This window comes from Pararge aegeria, chromosome 19 (assembly GCF_905163445.1).
Source record: "Pararge aegeria chromosome 19, ilParAegt1.1, whole genome shotgun sequence".
Classification (NCBI taxonomy): Eukaryota; Metazoa; Arthropoda; class Insecta; order Lepidoptera; family Nymphalidae; genus Pararge; species Pararge aegeria.
In genome coordinates, this window is record NC_053198.1 from 12042401 (window position 1) to 12069275 (window position 26875).

Consider the following 26875-nt stretch of genomic DNA (forward strand, 5'->3'; position numbering starts at 1 on the left):
TGGTGAGCACGCATGCGTCAGGATGTACTCAAGTAGGTTATATGACATAATATAAGGTATTCATGTGCGTATAATAATATTATTTTTAACCCCCACAAAACGCAACAACGACGAGGTGTTCTAAGTTTTAGGTGGGTGTGTGTGTGTGTGTGTATGTGTGGTTCTCTCAGTGGCATCGTAGCTCCCAAACGGCTAGCTTTTGAGTATTAACTAAAAAGGTTTAATTTAATACATTGTAGTACTAAAACTCTATGGACAAACGCCGGAAATAAAGATTTATCATTATAATTATATTTGGAAAATGAACGTTGGTCTTAAAACGAAATTTGCTCATCATGACAAGTCATGTGAAGTTGTATATGTCCGGACATAACATGGGTGTGAGGGTGGGTTAATAATAAATATTGTATGAGGTGCATAGTTATAAGAATAAAGTCAGTACATGCCTAACGCTGGTGTATCATTGACACGTCCTTACATGGCGCAGTCGGGAAATTAACATTAAAGTAGAAAACTCTGGAAACATGGAAAGTATATTGACGCCGCCGTCTTCGTTTTGTTTTGACAAAAATGCATCGGACGCAAATAACATTCATGACAAATGGATCAAGTGGAAAAGAAGTTATGAAATATACAGTAAAGCGTGTGAAATAAATAAAAAATCATTGGAAATACAGGTGAACATTTTATTGCACGTGGTGGGTGAGCAGTGTCGAGAAATTTTAGATCAACTGCCAGAGAAATGCACGACTGTTGAAAACATATGGAAAAAGTTGGATGAACAATTCAAAACAAAAAGAAACGTAACGGTTGAACGTCATAGATTTTTTATTCGTGATCAACGTGACAACGAAACTATCGAGCAGTATGTGTTTGAGTTGGGAAAATTAGCTCAAAATTGTGAGTTTCGTGATTTGCACGACGAACTGATCAAAGATCGGCTGGTGTGTGGCGTTTCAAGTGCAGCCATTCGTGAACGGTTATTAAGAGAGGATGACCTGTCACTAAAAAAGGCGATGGATATTTGCCGTGCTGCCGTGGCATCCCGGACCTATTCGGAGAAGATTAAGCCTGAAAGAGAAGATATGCATAATGTTCATCAAGTAAAACAAATGCAAAATCACGTTGCACTTGTAAAGTCGAAGATATCATCGTCACGAGGACAAATAAGAAGCCAGGTACCCGACGACGCAGCGAAGTTCGAGCGATGGAGTGGAGGGCGCGGCGATCGCGCGGAGTCGCGTTGCCAGCGCGCTGTTGGGCCGCGCGAGCGCCCCCTGCCGACCAGAGGCCGTGGCGCGAGCCAGTGGCGTTCGGTTGCGGGTTCGAATAATCAGTGTAGTTATTGTGGAATAGTGCATAAAAAGTTTGAGTGCCCAGCCTATGGCCAAAAGTGTGCGCGGTGTTTAAGGATGAATCATTTTGCCCGAGTTTGTGGGGTGAATTATATTGAGGACTCTGATGATAAGGTAATATATTCATTAAATAACAGTGATTGGAATCTTAGCTTAAATATTTGTGGCACGTTGATTAAATTTAAATTAGATACGGGGGCAGATGTTAATGTTTTACCGTTATATTATCTGAAAAAATTGCAAATACCACAGGATTGTTTATTAAAAACACACACGAGATTAAATGGGTATTCTGGTGCAAGCATATGCGTCGTAGGGAAGATATATTTAAATGTGATTTATAAAGTAAAGAATTATATGCTCGAATTTAAGATAGCTGATGTTCAGTCTGTACCGATATTAGGACGTTATGCTTGCACAGAACTAGACGTAGTGAGACGTGTCATGTCGATACAAACCGTTGATTGCAAACCGGATATTGTAACGAATTTTAAAGATGTGTTTCAAGGAATAGGGTGCTTACCGGGTCAATATAAAATACACTTAAAGGAGGGATCTATTCCTGTGGTGCATGCACCTAGAAAATTACCGTTTGCTTTAAAGGAGGATGTGAGGAAAAAGTTAGAGGAAATGCAAACTAAGAAAATTATTGCTAAGGTTGAAGGGCCGTCGGACTGGGTTAGCAGTATTACTGTGGTTAAAAAACCTAATGGCGATCTGCGTATATGCTTAGATCCCAAGGAACTAAATATGGTTATTAAACGGGAACATTTTAGACTGCCGACTTTGGATGAAATTCTATCGAGACTATCAGGGGCTAGGTATTTTAGTACGCTAGATGCTTCTTCAGGATTTTGGAATATCTCCTTAGATGCACAGAGTAGTTTGTACTGCACATTCAACACTCCTTTTGGTAGATACAAGTTCTTGCGAATGCCTTATGGAATTTGTTCAGCGTCAGAAGTCTTTCATAAAAAAATGATAGAAAATTTTGATGACATAGAAGGAGTGTGCATGTATATCGATGACTTGCTAATTTATGGTAGAAATAAAGAAGAACATGATGAAAGGTTAAGAAGAGTGTTAGAAAGATGTAGGAAAATTAATTTAAAATTAAATGAAAAGAAATGTAAGTTTGGTTTGGAAGAAATAAAATATTTAGGACACAGGATAACAAAAAATGGCCTGTATCCTGATGACAGTCATATCACGGCGATTACAAAAATGCCGATCCCTAATGATAAAAAGGATGTGGAAAGATTTTTAGGTTTAGTTAATTACATAGGTAATTTTATTCCTAATCTATCGGATAAGGTACTTCCATTACGAGAGTTATTAAGAAAAGAAACTGATTGGCACTGGAACGAAAGGCATGAGAAATGTTTTCGGGATATTAAGCATTGTTTGACTAGTCGCCCTGTGTTACAATATTATGATGTCAATAAACCAATAGTTATATCAGTAGATGCGAGTAAGAGTGGCTTGGGTGCGTGCTTGATGCAAAATAATTTACCGGTATGTTATGCGTCCAAGGCGCTAACTAAGGCTGAACAGAGATATGCACAAATTGAGAAAGAACTGTTTGCGTGTGTGTTTGCATGCGAGAAGTTTTATGCGTACATTTATGGGAAAACGAATGTTATTATTGAAACCGATCATAAGCCACTCATAAGTATAATAAAGAAACCAATTACAGATGCTCCTGGGCGTTTACAAAGAATGTTGTTACGCTTGCAACGCTATACATTTAAGTTAGTCTACAAGCCTGGCAAGCACCTTTATATTGCCGACGCATTATCGCGCGCTTATGAACCTGCCGAGACCGTTCACTCGAGTCAAGACAGTCTTTATGACGAGGTGTGTGCCGTCACGCGGGATGCGGCATCGGCGCTTACGCAATATTTTGAAAACGCACAGTTTGCTGCGTTACAAAAATCCACTGAGAATGATAGTGAATTAAAACAGCTGTCAAAGTACATTAAAAAGGGTTGGCCGGTCGAAAAAAATGCTGTGTTGGATATAGTGAAACCATATTGGCAATATAAGGAGGATTTGTCGTTTGCTTATGGTCTTATTTGGAAAAATGAAAGGGTTGTGGTACCCAAATCATTACGAAAAGAAATGTTAAGTAGAGTACATATTGGTCATATGGGGTTGGAAAAAACTAAGTTAAGGGCTAGAGAAACGATATTTTGGCCAGGCATTAATAATGACATAGTAAATGTAATAAATGATTGTGATGTTTGTCTCGCGCATAAGAAATTGAATCAAAAAGAAAAATTACAGCCTCATGAAATTCCAGATAGTCCGTGGGTTAAAGTTGGCACTGACCTGTTCCAACTAAAGGGTGTCAATTATTTAATTATAGTAGATTACTATAGTAAATTTTTTGAAATAGTGGAACTACAGTATACTGATTCTATGCATATAATAACATGTTTAAAAAATATTTTTTGCCATTATGGAATTCCAACTGTGGTGATTTCAGATTGCGGGCCCCAATATAACTCAACTTTCTTTAAAGAGTTTGCTATGGAATGGGGATTCAAACATGTAACTTCCTCGCCTCACTATCCACAATCGAACGGACAAGTAGAACGTACTATTCAGACGGTAAAAAATATAATGATTAAAACTAAAGAAACGGGGTCTGATTACCGTTTAGCTATATTGGAATATTTAAATACACCATTATCGTTAGAGTTACCTTCGCCGGCAGAGTTACTACAGAGTAGGAAGTTAAGAAGCATTTTGCCCATATCAAAAAAATTGTTAAAGCCAAAAGTACACGAAAACATAAGACATAAATTATTAACTAGACAGGACGAACAAAAATTTTATTATGATCGGAATGCTAAAAACTTAAAAAAATTAATTGTAGGACAAAAAGTAAGGATTTATGATTTAAATATTAAAAGATGGATACCAGGTACAATAACCCGCGTTTTGAATAATAGATCGTATGAAGTTACAAATTCAAAAGGCAAAAAAATAGTTCGTAACAGGCGACATATTACGGTAGATAGGCCGGAAAGACAAGACACGCTTCACTATGGGTTTGAGTATGACGATATAGGCTTAAATACAGATGTTAACGTAGAACCTTACCAAACTCAAAATATGCGTACAGGTACGATAGAGAATAATTATGTGTCTCGTTCTGGCAGGACAGTGAGGCCTCCGGATAGATGGGGGTTTACGTAACTACCAGTCTGGCTCGGAATAAGGAGCTTTACGGCGAAAATGTGCATAATATAATAGTTAAGAAAAATATTATTATGTATGTGGTAAATTTGATATAAGTTCAATATTGAGTTTAAATTCATGGATAAAAAATAAGGTTATTGATGTAATAAGGTTAATGTGTTTATTGATTTTGTATTTTTACACTAGAATTTTGCTGAAAAAATTAGTATGTAATGTAAATTTGTCTTTAAAATCTTTACGATTTAATTAATCTCAAATGCATTTTGTGATGAAATGATTATTTGATTGATTTGTAATTTAATTAATTTTGGAAAGAGGAAGGTGAGAGTGATTGTTAATTTTTAGTTTATTTTTAAGGGGAATGATGTGAGGGTGGGTTAATAATAAATATTGTATGAGGTGCATAGTTATAAGAATAAAGTCAGTACATGCCTAACGCTGGTGTATCATTGACACGTCCTTACAATGGGGGTGACACAGTGACACGGGTGTCACCCAGATGTAACTCCGAGGTGGCATGGACGTAACCCGTATGTGACCCTTATGTGACCCTTACGTGACCCGAATAAGACCCAGATGTGATTGAGACCGTCTGTGGCCGGAGGGGAGTTTTTTTTTTTATCCTAAAGAACCTAGAAACCTAGCTTGTTAGGGGTCATGCTATTCTATAAAGATACCCTTTATAATAGGTTTATACGCGGCATCCGAAACTGTAAAACGCTTGGAGGCACGTCTTTGTCGGGTGGGTGACCTACTGCGCTAGGGAAATCGTCAAAAACGCAAAGGGAGGTTAAGCAAATTTGTTTGACTTCCCTCTCCTGAGCACAACTACTTACAGATACCCGTAACATTTGGTATTAGTGACTATGTGGCAATTGAATCTGCGCAGTAACCCATTCCAACCCACGCATTTTTAGCCATATTTTCAAATTTGGGTGTATAATATTTCATAATTATTAACACAATAGTTACGTGTTAAATAACAATGTTAGACACGGCATACTGCACAGAGTGCCAAGTAAATACAGTTAGTACCTATTCTCTGGTATACGCGCACAAAGAGCATGGCATGATCGCGTTACAGAGTGCCAAGTATAAAATTTTCTACCTTCGTATTAGATCGCGTGAAAGTTAACAACGAAGAAAGAGCGCCATCTAGTGACAGTTCGGTTTCCTAATATCGCAACTAGATTGCCATCTAGTTGCGATATTAGGAAACCGAACTTTTTTATTTTATATGGTATTTACGAATTTATATGGTATCGTAGGAGGGCACTCCTACGATACGAAATCTTAGTTAACTTTTACTCGATCGATAAAACGTAGGTACTGGGCACTATGTTATGCCATCATACAACCGTGCGCGTATACCACAGAATACTAACTGTAGTTAATTTTTTTTTTATTAACAGACTTTATATATATTCTAAAGTTATTATTATAATTTTAGTGCTACGACTATATAAAAAGATTTTAAGGAAACTACTATTTTTTATAATTTATACTCCATATTTTCTTTAATAGTTTATATTAATTAAAAATTCTTGTGTTAAATAAAATTTTTCATATTTGCCTGAATTCCCGTGATGGACAACTTTTTTGTCGCTTATTTGCCTATGGAACTGGCTTAGTTTGTGAAAGTCAGTAGTTAGTAAGTCAGCGCAACCTAGAGCGGGGTTAACTAACTACACCTGGCCCTAATTTGGCATTTTGTTCCAAAATGTTGGCGTTAAATTTATAATTCTGTACCATAAAACTTGGTACAGCGTCTATACGCACCATTCATAGAATTAGGGGCTTAATGTCATCGGGTGTCTTCTTTTAAAAAAATATCCTCTGTTGCTTTTATCTAACGAGCATAGTTTTCTAGAGGATTTCCTTTCGTTTCGTATAAAAACAGCCCATATGAATATATGGCCTGTTTGTACGTTTTAAAATCGTTAATCTCAAACGTATGAAGGAATTCCAATGTCAAGTTTTTGCCCGGAAAAATCGAATATCCGATACCAAACTGTTTTTGCTATTTAATTTCCTAGCCCGTATATATTTTTTACTAGAAAGTGAACAAACGTGACAATGTCGCGTAAATCGCGTTAACCTGTCGTATGCAATGGATGGCTTATAGACGCGATTTGACTCCATACAAATTTAATTCCGATAACACAATTTGTTAAACTTAAAACTGTATAGGTTATCCTTAATTTTACGATTAAATTTAACGTTATACAAAAGTTAAATTGTTCTATCATTTAATTAATGGTAACCGGCCCTAAAAAAATCTTATTCGCAAAAATTACAATCATTAAAATTAAATATGATAATATGCTATGACTTACTTATTTACTACACGAAATTGAACCTTAATGTGTCTGTCGTGAGTTCAAATTCGCTAGGTTGTTCAATCATTTGGTTAAAGTGTTATTTCTCGTGGTTCCAATGAGTCCCATAATCATGGACGACCTGACGTAACAAAGCATGAAATTGAGCTATTTCCGACGTCACATTTATCAGGAATAAAAGGGAAAAAATATTGCTTTTAGCCTGTGTCTATCAAATATATCCTCTGCCTCAATCAGAGCGGCATGAATATTCGTTTTGATTTGCGCTATGTGATAGTCGAGTTTTCTGTCTATCAAGATATTTTTTCGTCAGTACATTTTTATCCGACCGAAGAACTAAAAAGGTTGCAAACGTTCAGTAAGTATACCAATAATGTGAAATTTTCATTAATTGGCCTCATAAAATGGGTCAGACTCAATGGGAGAGAGATGGGAGAGCTATTCTCGCACTCGGAGAGCTATGCTCGGAGCATCTCAACAAAAATATAGAAGAGATAATGTGCAGAGCAGTCACGTTTGAACCAAAGCTCTGGAGTTGAACCCCCCCTAAGTATACCTACATTCCACCTAAAGTCACCGGGAGTCTCTGAACAATGTGTGTGTAAGTTTTGCAAATACCAGGCAGTGGTCGTCCATTCGTTGACTATGAAAAACACCTGAAATTCAAAATCAATGTAACCCAAAATCTTCAGATAACAGATTGAGTTCAATAGTGCTATCCTTTACTTACTCTTCCCTGTAGATAACGACAGCACTATGAACTTCTAGCGTTATAAACTCTTCTAAATTTTTAAAATGTTTATTTCGTCGGCGCGTGTAAACGAAAGGAAAAAGTTGAATATTCCGTTTAGAACCAGGAATATTTTAATCAGTCTAGGAATAAACAAACTTGATATGAAGAAAATATTTCTTATTGTTTCAGGTAACATCCGTTCCTGGTCTTTACAAGTAATCTATTGGGACAATGAACTTACGAGTACGTACTGTATTTACGTAATACTTACGCAAATCTGACTGCCACGGAATATCTTGAAATTTTACGAATAAAATCTACTCGTACTTTTGATAAAGGTAGCATTATTGAATCATGAGAATTTTACCCATACAATATTAACAGGCAGAAATTGAGTGCCCCGTAATTTTACTGGCAGATTTATATTACTCGGGGGCCAATACAATTCAAACTACCGCAGATTCGTCTAATTCGCCTTTGCAAACACAATTTGCAAAAGCTAATACGACGCTGCTTTTATTCTTTTTTTTAACTAAAAGAGCTTCTTTAAGAGCGCTAGAAATAGTTAATTAGAAGAATAGTTCACGAGAGAAGTAAGGTAAACAATTTGAAGATGGTACAAACCATATGTTCATTTAAGAAATGTACACTATTTTTAGCCGCATAAAACTCTTTGATAGTGCTAAATTGCATATATCTTCATACATATGCAGTGAGGTACAAACCTAATTTTATCTGGAAATTGACTTATAAAACTTAAGAAATGGTTTGGTTAAACGCCCTATTCTCAAGAACTACTGGTTTGAATGAGAAAAATCTTTTTGCTGGTTATGAATAAACGCAATTGCGGTAATGATAAATAAAACACGTGTGCTTAATATAAATATACTACGACAACACACTCATCGCCATCTAGCCCCAAAGTAAGCGTAGCTTGTGTTATGGGTACTAAGACGACTGATGAATATTTTTATGAATATTATACATAAATACTTATAATATACAGAATATCATGGATGAGCCGAAAAAATTGTTTAAGCATAGTCGTTGTGCGCTGATATGAAACATTTTGTTCGTTTATAAAATTCCAATGGTATACAAAATCTGGGACTTGGTTAAACTTTGCCGTATCTTAAGACACTTGCAAGTTTTCGATGTGCTTAAGTTTTGATTAAAGCGAGCAGTTCCGTGTTCGGCAATCTTAATCAAACTCCGTGTTGACTTGGAGACGTTACACGTATTGTCTACGTGGTATATGATACTTCAGAATTTAACTTAATTTTGTAATTACTCACAAAGACATATTGCCACATAATCACTCACTTCCACATATCATATTGCTGTCATGTTGGAAATGAAGATCAGAATCCATACTAATACTATACATGCAAAAGTGTTTGTTTGTTTGTCCTTACTTAACGCCCTTAGTAAGCAACCAGTAATTTTATACTTCATTATTGGCGTTTATATGAACTACTACAAGCTTATTAAAAATAACGGGTATATGAAACAAGTCACACACAGTAATACCGGGGCCTCGAGCGGGATTCTGTGCGTATATTGCAATATATCTCATTGTCAGAGGTCGCACCGAATCCTAACTCTCTGGTATCACGGTTCTGTCTGTAGCGTTGTATACAGGATATAATCTACCTCTTTATATTTTTGGACTCCTTTTATATTAATATACTTATATCCCTATCCCTATCCCTACTAATATTATAAATGTCAATGTAAGTTTGTTTGTTACGCTTTCACGCAAAAACGACTTAACCGATCCTCATGAAACTTTGTACACATATTCTTGGAAGTGTTAGAACTTAGAAGTAATATAGGATACTTTTTATCCCGACATTAAGCTCGGTTCCTTTAGGAGAGGGGATGAAAGTGGGAAAATTGATGATTGTACACCATGACTGCGACAAATTATAACCGATTTAATTAATTATTTTTGTATTATAGAGGTTATAATATGTGTTTAATTTTGCCCAAACTTTGTGAAGATCTGATGAATGTGGTTGGAAATAGAGGACATAACTCCTCAGCGGACAGCAGCAAACCCCTCATTTAAAAGTTAGCGATACTGAATACATAATTGTTGCCACATTTTTCATTTAAAGCTTAGCGATACTGAATACTTTAATTTTTTTAAGAACTACAACTAAATTTAATGCCACATAAAAAAAACAAAATCAAACGCAGACGAAGTCGCGGGCAACAGCTAGTATATATATATTGAAAATTTACTTTCTATATAGTTATTAAGCTAAGACTGAAAATTTACCCTCTATATAAGGATAAAATACATACCATGCTGGTCATCATCAACAGATTGCCGGCCCAATACAGGACACAGGTGCCCTCCCAGAATGAGAAGAGAGATGAGAGAATGAGAAGTTTAGGCCGTAGTCTACCACGCTGACCAAGGACGGATTGGTAGACTTTACACGCCGTTCAAAATTCAAAATTCAAAATTCATTTATTTCAAGTAGGCCTAATATAAGCACTTTTGAAACGTCAAGTATGCATGTTTGTGTGACTCTACCACCGGTTCGGAAAGCAGATTCTACCGAGAAGAGCCGGCAAGAAACTCAGTAGTTGCTCTTTTCCAACATCAACATTTACAATCATTTTGCTATCTTGCGGGAGATGAGAGCGAGGCTGGCTGCTTCCATTCTACCTTGTCATTGAGGAATTCATCAAATGTATAGTAACCTCGCTGTACTAGATGCGTTTTTACACATTTTTTAAATGTATGCATTGGTAGGTCAAGAATTTCCTTAGGAATCATGTTGTAAAAGCGTATACTCAACCCCACAAAGGAGTTCTGCACCTTTCGCAGACGATATGCAGATATCACTAATTTATGACCGTTTCTGGTAAGTCGATTGTTAATTTCAGCTTTTGATTTATAAAGAGTAATATTTTGCCTCACAAAGACTATATTATTATAAATGTATTGCGAAGCTACTGTAAGAATACCTATTTCTTTAAATTTTTCACGAAGCGATTCGCGTGATCCAAGTTTATATATTGATCGTACGGCTCTTTTCTGTAGTATAAATATACTTTCAATATCTGCAGCTTTTCCCCACAGCAAGATCCCATAGGACATAATACTGTGAAAGTATGCGAAATAAACAAGCCTAGCTGTTTCAACATCGGTAAGCTGTCTAATTTTCCTGATTGCATATGCAGCTGAGCTGAGTTTACTCGCTAGGCTTTCTATATGGGTACCCCACTGTAGTTTACAATCTAAGGTCACTCCTAGAAAAACAGTGGAGTTTTCTATTTTAAGTGTTTCTCCATTTATTATGATGTTTTTATCAATTTTTTTTACGTTAGGCAAAACAAATTCCAAACACTTGGTTTTTTTTGCATTTAAAAGTAAGTTATTAACAGTAAACCAGTCTGACACATGTGACAAAGCACGGTTTACGTCGTCAAAATTATCTTTGTTTCTATCAGTCTTAAAAATGAGAGATGTATCATCTGCGAACAGTACAATCTCACAAGTGCCCCTGACATGGTGTGGCAGATCATTTATATACACCAGAAACAATAAGGGACCCAAAATTGAGCCTTGTGGGACACCCATTAAGGCAGATGATCCCTTAGACTTTATGTCTTTTACGCATACCCTTTGAACTCTATCACTTAGATAAGAGGCAATTAAATTGAGTGCAACGTTTTTGATGCCATAGTGGCTTAGTTTTAATAACAACGTTTTGTGTTCAACGCAATCGAATGCTTTGGACAGATCACAGAAAACACCAATGGCATTCTGCGAACGTTCCCAGGCATCGTAAATATGCTTTATGAGTCTTGCGCCTGCATCCGTTGTACTACGACCTTTAGTGAAGCCGTACTGCTCCGGATGAAGTAAGTTATTTACATTAAAATGATTTAAAAGTTGATAAAGTATAATTTTTTCAAAGACCTTACTAAGAGTTGGCAAGATTGAAATAGGCCTGTAATTGTTAAGGTCATTTTTATGACCGGATTTAAAAAGGGGTATTAATTTACTACATTTCATTAGGTTCGGAAAAATACCCATATCAACACATTCATTAAAAATTACGGCTAGATAAGGGGCAATAACGTCAATAATGTTAGAAATGACCATCACCGACATACGTTGAGAACGTTATGGAGAACTCACAGGAATCCAGGTTTCCTCACGATGTCTTCCTTCACTGTCAAATCAAGCGATTATTTAATTGCTTAAAACGCACGTTACGTAGAAAAGTTAGAGGTGCGTGCTTGGAGTCGAGGTCCTACCCGCTGGGCTATTTTTGTTAAATACGAAAAAAAATCCTTGTACGAAAGTTTCTTACTTTTTACCATTATGTCAATATCCTTATTTTTTTTTATTTTTTTTTTTATTAACGATAGGCCAGCGTTTGACGACAATCATGCCGGTTAGAAAGCAATGATGAGGTCTAGGTTGGAGCACGCTTGCCTAGAAAAAGCCTATTCACTCTAGCCTTGAAGATACTCAAATTATACGTGGCAGGAAACACAGTATATATTAGAAGTAGGTACAGTATATTCTTAGTGAGTTTTCCTAAATTCCTAATAAATGGAGTCTGAAGTATTGCGTTTGCCTCTTTACCGGCATTGATGGATCGGGGTACTCACGTTAGGGTCTGACACTGTTGATTTGGATTTATTTCAACTCTGTATTGTGCCTTTTTCACTAGGAGCACTGTTTTGAGCCTCTTCATACAGGGAGCAGCTTAGTAAACAAGCTCTTTTGGAACAGACTGGTAACAATATTTTCCATAGATTTGACAGAGAGCCCTTTCAGTCCACAATTATATAAAATAAAAATTATAAAATAATATTTGAAAATACTGGTTCGGGTAGGAAAAATCCTTTTGTCCGTCATAAAAAGTATTGCAAGTGCGATAATGTTAAATAAAACACCCGTGTTTAATTAATATTTTATTTTATTTATTTTGGATTATTTATTTATTTAAACTCTTTATGCACCACTACACAGTCGGGAAAATAAAGGACGAGTAGAGAGAAACACAAAGACTGGAGAAGAATACAAAATGCGCCCTTATCGCTTCGAAGGGATCTCTGCAGCCTTGGGATTAGGACAACAAGGGCGACGATGAGCATTATAACCATCCAATTTACGGGAAAGTTTGAAAAAAATGCTTAAGCACAGTCGCCCTGAATTATACTCAATATGTCTCCAGTTATCACATTCCATAATTTAAAATTTCTTCAATCCTTATACTCCACACCAAACAGACCTTGCGCAATGTACCCTCTACGCACTTTTCACTCCGAAACCGGAGCATCCACAGGAGATATTGACTTTAAAATGAATAAATGGTAAGACAATTCTTAACAATGATTTTCTTAACAACTACATTGCTGAAGGTCTGTTTGGTGTGGAGTACAAGGATTGAAGAAGTTATAAATTAAACTATACAGATTCTCTTGCTTTTCGTAGAGTATAGCAAATTAAGCTTAATTTTCATAAGTAACTCGTATCTTCATTGGAAAAGATCCACTGCATACAGTGAAACTTAAATTTATTTGTACACGTATTTTGAAGTCAAGTGATCGTCCTCTCGTTTTTTTACGCGTGTGTTTTTTTTTTAACTTTTTTTTTTAATTTATAGTTTTAAAGTTTACTTTTTTTAATAAAAATATTTGAACTTTAAAGGATTTTAGACTCTCAGAATCCTTACTTGGAATTTTATTGAAAACGATAAATACCTCCGGCCATAGATGTAACGAACAATTATAAACCGGAAGATCTCCAGTTTGCAAATAAATTCAAATGAGAGGATGTGGCCTGTATTTTATAGAGGTTCATTTAAGAGCAGAAAAGGATTCCTTTGAACCTTTATTAGATGAAATCAGTGCCCTATTTCGTCCAGTGGAATGGTTTGAGGAGACGAAGCAGCGTTTCATCCTTATTTCACCCTCAATAACATTTTATGTATCATGGATCCTTGAAATTGCGACATATATTTTCTTATAAGGCAACCATAAGAGGCTCTATATTCTTAGATATCGGCGAATAAAAGGTAAGGAAGAAAACATTGGGCAATAATATATTACCTACTAAAGCGGTATTTGTCCGACGAAATATAAACGCACACTGATTATGATGTGAGTAATAAACATCATATTTTCACCCTGAGTCTATTTTGGTGTCGGGTATCTACTCCAAAATAATTTTCTAACAGCATAACTATTCATTGAACCTATAAAGTCCTCCTACAGTGCGTAATAAACTTGTGAGAATAAAATCAATTCAAATAGGAAAGCATATTCAAACGCTTTACAATTTGAATAGTTTTTTTTTAATATGAAGGTTTTTCTTTCTATATCTTAATATATATAAATCTCCTGTCACGATGTTTGTCCGCGATGGACTCCTGAACTACTGAACCGATTTTAAATTAAATTGGCACTCCGTAAGCAGTCTGGTCGAACTTAAGAGATAGGATAGCTTAGATCTTTAAGTAAAGTCACAATTTTATTTTATTGCAAATTATTTGTCTATAATTAATTTACAGTCACATGTTATATGTATATACAACTATACTCATTTAAGGCTTAGCGATACTGAATACTTTAAAAACAAAATCAAACGCAGACGAAGTCGCGGGCAACAGCTAGTATAAATATAGATAATAATATATAATAAAGCTTATAGGCAATAATCTATACATTTTAATATTACCTCTTTAATAATCGAGAAAGCGAATTTATAGCGCGATGCAACGCGAAGGGCCGAACGAATAGCGGACGTTTGTACAGACAAAATTTACTTAGTATGTAACACAGTTGTATGCTGGTGATGACGCGGGTAGTTTGAATACGAATTAGCGTATAATATAGCGTTTTTTTGAAGTTTTACTTCTTTTGGCGCGTTATGGAAAAGTTATGAGAGTACCTAAATGTTACCGATGCGCGCGCACACTGTCACAAAAAACCGACACCATGAAGTTAGCTATAAGGTTTGACAGTGTACACTTTCAATTTCCAATGTCTGCGGGCTCATTCTGGTGATTTAAATGATTCAATTGTACAAACATCTCAAATTTTATTATCTTGAGTGAAACTTGGTTGTCTGATAATGAGTCTATTAGTATTCGGCCGATTAGCGCAGTTTGCAGCGACCCTGCTTTCTGAGCCCAAGGCCGTGGGTTCGATTCCCACAACCGGAAAATGTTTGTGTGATGAGCATGAATGTTTGCCAGTGTCTGGGTGTTTATACGTATATTTTAAGTATTTATGTATATTATTCATAAAAAAATATTCATCAGTCATCTTAGTACCCATAACACAAGCAACGCTCACTTTGGGGCTAGGTGGTGATGTGTGCATTGTCTTAGTATATTTATTTATTTATTCCCAATGTAATTATGTTTATTATATGCATTTCTTTAATTATGTAGAAATATTTTTTTGTGATATTTAAATACACTTTATTTAACTAGATAATGCGTTGTAATAAAACTTTCAATGTATATCCCTTTCTTCTATTGTTAGTGTCGCTTTTTTTTACAAACGTAGAATTTTTTAAAAGATTTTTATTTTGCTACAGCAAAGAAGTATTACTTCTAACGCGTGTACATAAGTACACACACGTTTTTTTTATAATATTGTATTTGTCCGAATTAAGATTTAATCTTTTTAAAACCACATATTCAGTCAAAACTTTCCTCCGAATCGAAAAGCTGCTCTTACTCAGCAGTATGGGAATAAAATATTACATCGCATTGAAATGCTGCCAAGTGGAGTAAGCTTGCAAGCGCTGTAACCATAAGATAGTGTGCATAACTTTTTTCCCACTGACTTATTTAAACGCCTCTTGTTTTTAACCTCCGACGCAAAAACGAAGGGGTGTTATAGTTATAGAATAATCCCTACTAATATTATAAATGTCAATGTAAGTTTGTTTGTTACGGTTTCACGCAAAAACTACTTAACTGATCCTCATCTTTGTACACATATTCTTGGAAGTGTAAGAAGAAATATAGGATACTTTTTATCCCGACATTAAGCTCGGTTCCTTTGGGAGAGGGGATGAAAGTGTGAAAATTGTCGATTTTACACCAGAACTCCGACAAATTATAATGTAGATCTGATGATGATGATCTAATGAAGTGGAGATAGAAGACATAACTCCTCAGTGGACAGCAGCAAACCCCTCATTTAAGGCATAGATATACTGAATACTTAAATTTTTTTTAGAACTACAAAAAACAAAATCAAACGCAGACGAAGTCGCGGGAAATAGCTAGTGAATAATATATTTAAAGTTGACACAGCACTTTGAGGAACATACAATTTGGTTCTGTACCCTTGATACAAGTTGGTATTAAAAAGGGGACTACGATTTCTGGCATCATCGACATATTCGACTTATTCACGGTCACGGAGGCATCCGGTTAGTCCGGAGGCACCCGTGACCGTGAATAACCTTAATCAAAAAACCCACACTTTCGAAACGTGAGGTTCGAGCCTCACAGGAGGCACCCTTAATAGGTCAACGTCCCCCCGATACACCCTCGATGTCGTCGAATCCAGGGCTTAGCTCTTGGCGAAGTTGACGCTCACCCCATACCCCTTAGTGTCTTGGTTAACCAACCCTTATGGTGTTTATTACTCATGACCCATCCGAAACATGGTATGTGGAAATCTGTTTTTTTTTAAATTATACTACAAGTTTAACCGCTTTCCTCACTTGGTGGTAAATGACGATAAAATCTAAGATGGTAGCGGGCCAACCTGTTAGAAATATGAACTAATGGGCTTCTAAGATTTACGCGGCATCGTATCGGCAGGGTGATTACGTATCTCGCGACAGGCTTGCGACAGGCGTAAATCTTGCAATCACTGCTGTCAAACGTCACTTTTGTTTATTTATTGTATGGAAAAGTGAAGCAGTGAGTGAGCAGTGATTGCCGAACGCTAAATCTCTTAGCGGCACGTCGTTGTCTGCAGTGTGGTAACCAGCCACGGCAAGAACCTCACACCAAACTAAAGCAGAGAAAATTCATCAATTGAGTTCACTTCCACTGCCGGAGTTCGAATCCGGGACCTCATACTTATAAGACCACAGCGATCACCGCTAGTGTAGGATGGAAAAGGTCTTTGTCCAAACTATATATTATAATTGAACATCTAATTATTATAAATAAAAAGTATTCTCTCTGGTTTGAAAACTATTTCCTGATATTTCCTTCCAGTGTAAAATAATAAATGATGTCTCGACGACTCCGTGAATACATTAAATAGCATAGAATACAAAAACTTTATTGCAACACAACACAATAGGAAAAATATAAGGAAAACAGTAATAGTACTTAGTGTTAGGGTGCAAAGGCGGCCTTATCACTAAAAGTGACCTTTTAAATGCAACCTGAGCGTACGAAGCCGATAAAAAAGTGGGAAGTGGGTGGTGGTGTAAATATTTAAATTGCAACTTACAAACTGACTGATCACGAATCCGGTGATGACACGATTTTTAAGCAGTAACGTGCACAAGGGTTGTGACCAGGATAGGCATAAAGCAGGATGAAAGGCGTAAATGGAAAAATCCTCTTCCTAAAATTTTTTTGAGGGTAGGCAATGCTTTTGTGCATAGTGGCGTCACTGATCTTTAGTATATAATACACATATTCTCTGGAAGAGAATTCCAGCTTGTCTCATATGCAGTATCGTTTTATTCGCTTTAATTCTCGAATAGTGTAGCAATAACTCAACAGTGTTCACTTGTACAGACATTCTTTTTTTTTCAGTTACCCAAAACCACAAGCACATAAAAGCCCCCGTTTAGCGCGCAATTGTTACCAGAATAAGTCACATAAATTTCCCAACAAACAGTTAGTCCACGTACTTAGCGTAAGTAGGCTTTTATTTCCCATTTCAGCTAATGGTGCTTTTTGGCAAACGCACGGGGTTTACATCGTAAAACATAGCCTGCTCCGTTTTATGTATTGCACAGTTTATGTGAAATATTGATATAAATTTTGCATTTGATTTACGCCCGAAGTTAAAAATCAAACTAATCCAAATCTTCAAATGGCAGATTGAGTTGAGTAGTGCTACCCTTTTCTAAACGGAAGAGTAGATAAAGGAAAGCACTAATAAATTTAGTCTACCCTCTGAATATTTATATTATATTGACTAGCGGACCGGCGCGACTTCGCCCGCGAATGAGTCGACTTAATAAAATAGTCGCGTATGTTGTCGCAGACTGTTTTATAGGAATTTAAAGAAACATCAATTCCGACAATTCCGATATACTTACTACCTCCTTCCGTCGTTTGGCGTAACGTTTACCGTTCGCGCATCGCACGCATCAGAACCTCTCAAAAAGGATATTTTTGCCAGTTTTTGCAACATTTCTCATTAATGATAGTAGCCATTGATCGAAGCGTGATGTTACAAAGCCATAATTGTTACTACCAGTCTAAAACATATATCCAAAAAACCACGTCAATCTAAAACTCCGTTTCACGGATTTTGAAAGACAAATGCGGAAAAAATAGCGATACTATCCTGTAGAAGCTGTTTGCTTTCCAGGATAAAAAGAAGCCTATGAGCTATTCTAGTCTATATTGTAGGTATCTATGCCAAATTTTAGCCAAATCGGTTCATTCGTTGTGGCGTTAAAGCGTAACAAACATCCATCTATCTATCCATCCATACATACATACATCTATCTATCCATACATCTATTCTCACAAACTTTCGCATTTATAATATTAGTACGATGGTACGCATGCATTCGATCGCTGTCCCATATGCCTTGTGAGTTGCTGTTATCTGTGAACGATTATGTCCTTGATCTCCGAAAATGTTCATCAGATCTTCATTAATAGACAATACATGCTTGGTAGTACACACTGTCAAATAAAAAAAGGATTATTAAAATCGGTGCAAATTTAACGTAGATGTTAAGTAAAATTAATACAAAATTTCTTTCCATTTCCCGGAGAAAACTTATTGTTTATCGGGATAAAAAGTATCCTATATTTTGACCCGGGATTTCAGCTACCACTATACCAAATTTTTTTTTAATCCGTTTAGAATTTTTCACGTGATACCCGGACAGATAGACAGACAGACAAAAATTAAACAAAAATCTGATTTGGACTCAGTATCGATTATAAAGCATCTCCCGGTCAATATTTTCAAAATATATTAAATCTACAGAAATCTTCCAGCTATGGGAAATAAGATGACTGATGAATATTTTAATGAATAATATAGATAAATACTTATAATATATAGATTAACACCCAGACACTGAAAAATAATAACAAATAATAATATAGGCTAGCGATCTGCATCCATACGTGGTCGATATACCGCGGACGCGTACGAAGCGCTTCGCATCTTCGTTTCTGATCCGCACCGCTAGGATCCTGAATACTCTTCCAGCTTCCATTTTCCCCAGTTCCTACACTATGAGTACCTTCAAATCAAGAGTGAATAGGCATCTTCTAGGCAAGCGCGCTCCACCTTAGGCTGCATCATCGCTTACCATAGGTGTGATTGCAGTCAAGCGCTCGTGTATAAACAAAAAAAAAAGGTCAAGTGCGTTTTTGTGGACTACAGCTTAAACTCTTCTCACTGAGAGGAGACCCGTGTCCTTTAGTGGGCCAATAATGGGTTGGTGATAACGATGTTGATCCGCCTATGGCCGTTGCCAACATAAGTGTAATCATTAGTTTTGTGCGAACATAAATTAAATTAAATAACGGTTAATTCGTGCCGGATTGTGGCTCTCGTTTCACAAACGGTGAATATATGGAGAATTTATTCAAGAGGCAGTGCTTCAAACTTTGAAAATTTATTAATACGAGAGTGACCGTATTGTGGTTTGTACTTTATTACGCGGAAATATTTTGATGTCAGCTATAATGTAATACTAGACAGGCGATGTGCACGCACTGTATAGTGTTTCTCAATTTATTTTTTTTGGATACTTTCTGCCTTTTATTTATAAATGAAGGTATTGGAAATATTTATGTGGTTGCAATTATGTTTTAACAAAATAACGGTTTACTTTATTAACATAATATGTTTGAGTTATAATTTAGTTTTTATTTATTAGTTATTGTTTATTTTTGTAATTTTTTTGTTTTTTTGTCACACAGTATTTATTTTAAGGGGCTATTTTTTTATGGAGATAAGCGCGTTCAAACCTATTGACAAACTCTTCAACAGTAAGTAGTTCTTCTCTCCTCGCGCTAAGATTCCAAACTGAGGAACACATCCTTCGTGTTCTTCAGTTCCTCAGTTTGAGCCGAACCTGTAAGCTAGTTTGTCCTCTAGCTAGTAAGTAGGTTGTCCTCCGTGACTGCAGCTCCTCCATATTAAAGTAACAATACACAGGCAAATCAATACAATCCCTATCCCTACTAAAATTATAAATGTGAATGTATGTTTCTTTATTACGCTTTCACGCGAAAACTACCTAACGGATCTTCATGAAACACTATTTACATATTCTTGGAGGTATTAGAAATAATATAGTATACTTTTCATTGAAAAAAAAATTACGTAACATAAAAAAATGTTTGTGAAAAAATCTATAAATCTTATGTTTACTATGAAGCAGTGCGCTGCCTCACAAAATTACGCGGGCGAAACCGCAGGGCACATCTAGTAATATTATAAATGTGAAAGTGTGTTTGTTTGTCTTTACTTAACGCCTTAACTAAGCAACCATTCAACTTGTTTTGTGGCATAGTTAGTTGAAAGGACTGCGAGTAACAAAAAATAAAGTACACCGTTGACTGACAACTGGCTGACAAGCTCTCGTGCATTATAATAATATTATGTATCTGCATGCGACCATTGCCAACATAAGTGTAATCAGCAGTTTTGTGTGGACATAAATTAAATTACATAACGGTTAATTCGTGCCGGGTGTGCCTCCGTTTCACAAACGGCGAATATATGGAGAATTTATTCAAGAGGCGGTGCTACAAACTTTGGCAATTTATTATTACGAGTGTGACCTTGTTGTGGTTTGTCCTTCATTACGGGGAAATATGTTGTTGTGAGTTATAAAATTATTGCGTAATCTACTAGTTAACTAGCGACACGACCTGACTGCGCTCGAATGCTCCCAACATTTGAACCGCTTTATTAGGAAAGCTCAAATCGTACTCGTATCGTATCGTACGTGTCCAAATGTAAAATGAATGAGTTCACTTAATTCATGATCCCCATCGCCAATTTGGATTGAAGTGGGCGTCTTTAAAATGATTTTATAAATTTGCACGTATCACTAAATAGATTGAACCACGGACAACCTGAATATGTATTGCTTTAATAAATCACTGGTCTGCAAACGGTCTTAATGAAAAAGATTAAATGATTCAAATGATGCAAAAAACATTTAGATTTATGGGTCAAGTTCGAAACTTACCTGGATTGAATGCCCCAAAAACTATTATACATTAGTACACTTAATTACTCACTTAAATATCAGACAATGTCTTTAATTTACGTGTTAACAATAGTACGCTATAATAATATATTGAAATATAATTTGTGCAGAGCATTTTAGATGAGATTTTTCCGCAACCACGTAGACTATTTTCGAACATAGAGAGGAAATGGAAAGAAAAACACAGCGCTCGGTTGCAAATAACTCTGGGAATATTAGCATTTTTATTCACCCCAAATTTATTTACACAATGGTCATCTGGTAGATTCTGCTCGAGTTTCACAAACGACGAATAAATGAGGACTTTATTCAAGTGGAGGTGCAACAACTTTGGCAATTTACTTTGTCGAGTGTTGAACGGTTTGATTAGACCTTTATAAAATTGATCGTGAATAATTCTGTGGTTTTAAATAATTTGTTCATCGGAATTCGTTTCATTGTGTGTGCACATTTATTGAATACCGGAAACATTTTGACCACATTTATTTTCTATCTACAAAAAGTAGTTGATCAATCCTGAGTATCGTTTAACAATCGTTTCGTGCACCCAAAAACTAAATTTTACAGTTTAATAATAGTAATAGATGTTTTAAATCCAGGCCAAAAAATACTGTTAAGATAAGTAAATAATGACTATATTATTACATTTATTATTTTATTTAATTTTTTATGTATATCATATATATATATATATATATATATATATATATACTTTTTTCAATATATAATTGCAATTTCCCGTCTCTCATTGCCTTATTCCAATAGTTAAGGTAGCCTGGAAGAGATCACTGTTAGTGATAAGGCCGCCTTTTGCATATAATTTATGTTAATGTAAGTTTTCCTGTGTGTGTTTCCTTTATTATGCAATAAAGTTGTTTACATAAATAAAAATAAATAATGACTACGATAAAAAATTGCAATGAAATACCAAAAAAAAAGTTAGTTTAGTTTTATCCATTATGTTGATGACCATCATCATCGGGTGCCATTTTCTTTAAATTCAAGTTTGGCGGTCAACAATCAAAAGCCTTCCTATTAAGAGCGGCTTTCTTTAGATCTACTCGTAAGTAACTAATCAGTTCCACCCCTTTATGTCGTCCAACCATTCACTGACGTCCTGGAGATCCCTTCCCGACGATTTTACGTCAATTTTTGGGCTATAGAAAGCAAATTAAATGTCAATAGCCAGAAAGAGTTCCACTTGTAAAATTAGTTCGTCATTCGAGTGTAGATATTGGAATCGTACCACGTTGTGGTGCAGCTGACTTTTTCCTATGTAGGTATATGTCCTCAGCCGAGGGGCTACTCATACTTTTTTATTTGTGTAGTATCATTGTTGTCGGTCTGTTTGTATCTTATCTGCCTCGCATCTGCATGCCGAAACTAGTGAATTAATTCAAATTAAACTTGGCATGATCTGACTTTAAACTACGAGGTAGGAGAAATTATACTTTTTATCCCGAAATTCAGTTTAGTTACCCTTTGGAGAAGGTTTCTTCAAGGTTTTGGTCGATTTAACACAATAACTCTGTCTAAAGTGAACCGATTATTTATATTTTTTTTGCATTGGAAAGGTTGTATTATCAATTTATTAGACATAGATCAACAGAACTGTTCAGCAGAGAGCAACAGACCTGCCACATAAGGCTTCACTATACTTAGTACATACTGAAGTAGGCCCTCGCGGCGGTCATTTACGATTGACATTGTTTCAAATTGTGGAGGATTGAAGCTTCAAGAGTAAGAATGGATATATTATTCGTGTGCTGCTCACTCATTTTATATCTCTGCTATCTGTACAACGTTATCTGTAAAAATCATAACTTTAGGAAGCTGATTCACTGATAAAGGTTGTAAACTTTGTAGCAGTACGCTTCAAACCGTGGTTTATGCGGGTGCAACCGCATAGCACAGAGAGTTTTGAAAATTTTAATTCATTTTGCTCTATGCACAAATGCAAATAAACCAAATCACAATTTTTATGTGCCGTAAATTTAATTGCACAATGGTAATGTAACTTTGCATTATACCAACTCTCGTTTTCAACGTTAAGGGTTGTCGAGTGAATAAATGGGGAATTTATTCAAGTGGAGGTGCAACTAACTTTAGCAATTTGTTTTGTCTGGTGTTGCAGTACTGCGGTATTCATCTAAAACAAATTATAAGCGAAAGATCTTCGGAGCTAGAGGACAGCACTTGTTATGTAGTGCGATCGTTTGTTTATGCTAATATTATGTTTGTTTCTTTGTTTACTAATTGTTTGAATTAACTGCTGCACTGCTAATAAATTTTCGTTCATCCAGTTTATTAGTTTATTTGTTGTACTGTTTTTTTTATTTTTTTTCTACAATTTCTTTTACACCTTTCTACTGTTAAATATGTACGCTTCGATTATTACTGTTAATTATTTTCGTTTTATTCGTTCTTTTTTTACATTTTGGTTATTTTTTAGTAATTTTTTTAACTTATTTATACAATAAAAATAACACAATTTGCGACGCAGTTCAATGCAAACAATTCTTTTAACAATTTAAAAAGAAACACCTCGCAGAGCACGCTAAGCCGTCAATCCCGGTAATTATCACTAATAAGACAATTTTTTCTGCAATAGATTTCATACATTACATAAATGGTACATGGTAATGAGATTATGGTGATAACCACATTCGTAAAATATAGACTAAAGCTACGAACTGTGAACTGTGATAATAATCGTTCAAATTCTTTAATATTTACTAATGCAGCATGGTGGGTATTTGCTCTACAACACTCTCCATGTGCCTACCAGTAATTAGGACACCTTACCTTAGTAGAACGATGGTGATGACATAAATACATATTTATCGTTTACCACAGAAAAAATATACGGACATATAAATAGAAAAAGATACAAAAGGGTCCAGTTTGGAAGCCTTATGGCTACACAGCGAGCTTTTCCAAAGAGAGACAAAGATTAATAAGAAATAAATTAATGCCTACGATTCGAACTGAATGAGAAGTTAGTTAGCTGTGCCACTAAAATCATTGGCATTCGGTATTCCGAATGGACTAGGTGGTGAGGTGGTGAGTTTGTTGAGTAGTAACCAGAAACGTGGTGTGAATGAATCGGAAATTTATTCAAGTAGCTACAGAAAAACTTTGGCAATTTATTTTTTCTAGTAGCACAGAATTAGTTTAGAAATTCTATTAGTTTTCCGACCCTCCTGCGAAGTTAGTAACAGTGTACTTACACGCTTTTTAACTGGGACTTTTAACGGAGATATGCGATACAAAGTTCTATCTAGAAGTTTAATAAGATACGTGGACTGAAAAACTAAAACCAATTTACTGGCTATGTATACTATATACTAGTAATAGTTGCAAGCTCTCGTGAAGTTAAAAAAAAAAAAAATTGTTGTCTGTAAAGTCGGCTTACTGACGATAGTTGAACGTCAAACAACGTCGAATGAAAATACTGATGGAATGGTTGCATTTTTCAAAAGAAAATTTTAATTTTTGATAGATATTATCGTTGCTATAAACAATTGAAACCACATTCACTTTTCACTGTACTTCATCCTTGCCGAAAACATGTTAATGTATTATTTTGTATAGAAGCTGTCCACGCGGACGCATCGCTCACTCAAGTAGGAGAAAGACAGATGTCGAACGCGGAGGCCGACTGTGCCCCTTTGTCACTCGTTCCGCGCTCTCGCTTGCACTTCAAGCCTTGAATGGAACGCCTCAGAGCGAGGTAACGCCGCATACGTCATGTTTTTTCGTAGGTGCAGCCGGCTCCATCGAATTATAAGATGTCACGTCAATAAACATCAAATCAGTTCTTATAAGACGCAAAGGACCACTGCTGTATTCCGGTTTGAAGATCGTGGTTGCCGGTGTAATTACAGGCACATTAGGCTTAACACCTATGCCTCAGTTCGATGAACACATGGCGGTACTTCGCAGAAAGTTTCCCTCGTATACCCTGCGATGTGTTGTTCTGTTTATTTTATTTATTTATTTACGCAAAAACAGTCATTACATAGCAGTAACTTAATAGATATAATAACACTCTAGACAAAACATTTCCGAAAGAGTACATCAATTTATGAAAGGAAACAATGTTGAAAGCATGGAGCAGAACAGTAATAAAGAATAGGTACATGGTAATTATAATCGAAAGCAAGCAAGAAAAAATTTGAAGGTATATTGAAGGTATTTTCTAGAAGATGCAGTTTTAATTCCCTTTAAGGAACTAAAAAACAGGTCCACGTCAAACATTTTCTCGTTGTATAGTCTCACTTGACGCAGTGGGCAGCGACCTTGCTTTCTAAGACCAAGGCCGTGGATTCAATTCCCACAACTATGAATCCCCGAATATTAATGTTTTTCAGTGTGTGGGTGTTTATCTGTATTTTATAAGTAATTGTGTATATTATTCATAAAATAATTCATCAGTCATCTTAGTACCCATAACACAGCTTCGCTTACTTTGGGGCTAGATTGCGGTGTCTGTATTGTCGTAGTATATTTATTTTATTTATTTATTTCAAGTACGCTTACTTTATTCTTTTTAAACATCAAACGAATAATAACTCTACAATCGCTTATTAATGCAGATTCTAGTGAGACTAAGTCTGCCGTAACACATTAAATGGTTAAGTAATTGTAAGATAACGATATCATATAAGTTTTTAACTTTATCGGTACACCTCTGGAACCTCTGGGGAATAAAAACAGGTAGAGAAAAAGGCTACATTAAGGTACGCACTATTCTTACTTGTAAAATTGTAGTTCATAATATAAACTTTTATATACGAATAAAAAAAACCTCAGTTGAAAGTATACATTGAAAACAATAACTGAAACTTATTAGTTCGAACTAATATTTTTTTCTGCAAAAATTCGTAGGGAAACGAAAAGAGAACGGGCGAACCGAATGCAAATAGTGCAGCTAATTAGCAATTTTGCTCGTCATGAATTTCATTAAACAATAGCTAATAGGAGTTTGCATTTCGCTGTCGTTTTATAAATAGGGAGTGTCGCAGCGCGGCGAATTTATTCAAATAGATAATCTTAATTTCATTATTAAATATATGCTCTCGAAAAATAGCATAACCCACTTTTACTGATATGAGCAAAAAGACACGACTTCGTCCGCAATTTTGATCGTTATTTGGGTTCCGTACCCAAAGGGTCCAGCAGGCTGTATCTCATAAACCGTGATAGTTGGACAGTTGAAAATTTCATGATGATAATGTATTTCTGTTGCCGCTATAATAACGAATAAACAAATAACAAATTAAAAACCGGAATAAAATTATTAAATTAAATATTTTAAAAGGGCTGCCATACAGCAGACACGACTTCTTTGTCGTTTTTATAGGTAATGGTGCGGAACCATTCGCAGTCCAACTCGCACTTTGACCGATTTTTCTCGGGAACACTTTGAGAAACCCTTAAAGTGAATTCTATTCGTGCATCCAGAATGCATGCTATCTATATGCAAAATGTCGTTAAGATAGTGATGCTGTGGTTTTTTCTTTTTATATTGAAAGCGCAACGCGCTAACACGTTTGATACGATCTTATCTTACTGCCAAAATTACCTAAGAGTCTTGCGACAATCAGAGATCAAATTAATCCAAACTAATGATAGAGTCAGAAGCAGGAGTACCGCATTGGGTAGGAGCTCGACTACAATTTCGGGGGCCGAGCTCGAATCCCAGCGCGCACCTCCAACCTCCAAGTTATATGCGTTTTTATAAGTAATTAAAATACCACTTGCTTCAACGGTGAAGGAAAACATCGGG

General features: G+C 35.8%; 2 protein-coding genes across 3 annotated transcripts in view; both read left to right on the top strand.

The window, feature by feature from the left end:
- The window catches only part of LOC120632363, a 610336-nt gene that overhangs the window by 402501 nt on the left and 180960 nt on the right, over nucleotides 1–26875 (top strand). The gene's annotated exons all lie outside the window — the stretch shown is intronic.
- Nucleotides 419–4595, top strand: LOC120632364. Its single transcript, XM_039902220.1, has 2 exons — nucleotides 419–1469; nucleotides 4523–4595. Exons 1-2 carry the CDS (start codon nucleotides 525–527, stop codon nucleotides 4541–4543), a joined length of 966 nt encoding a protein of 321 aa, XP_039758154.1. The 5' UTR covers nucleotides 419–524; the 3' UTR covers nucleotides 4544–4595.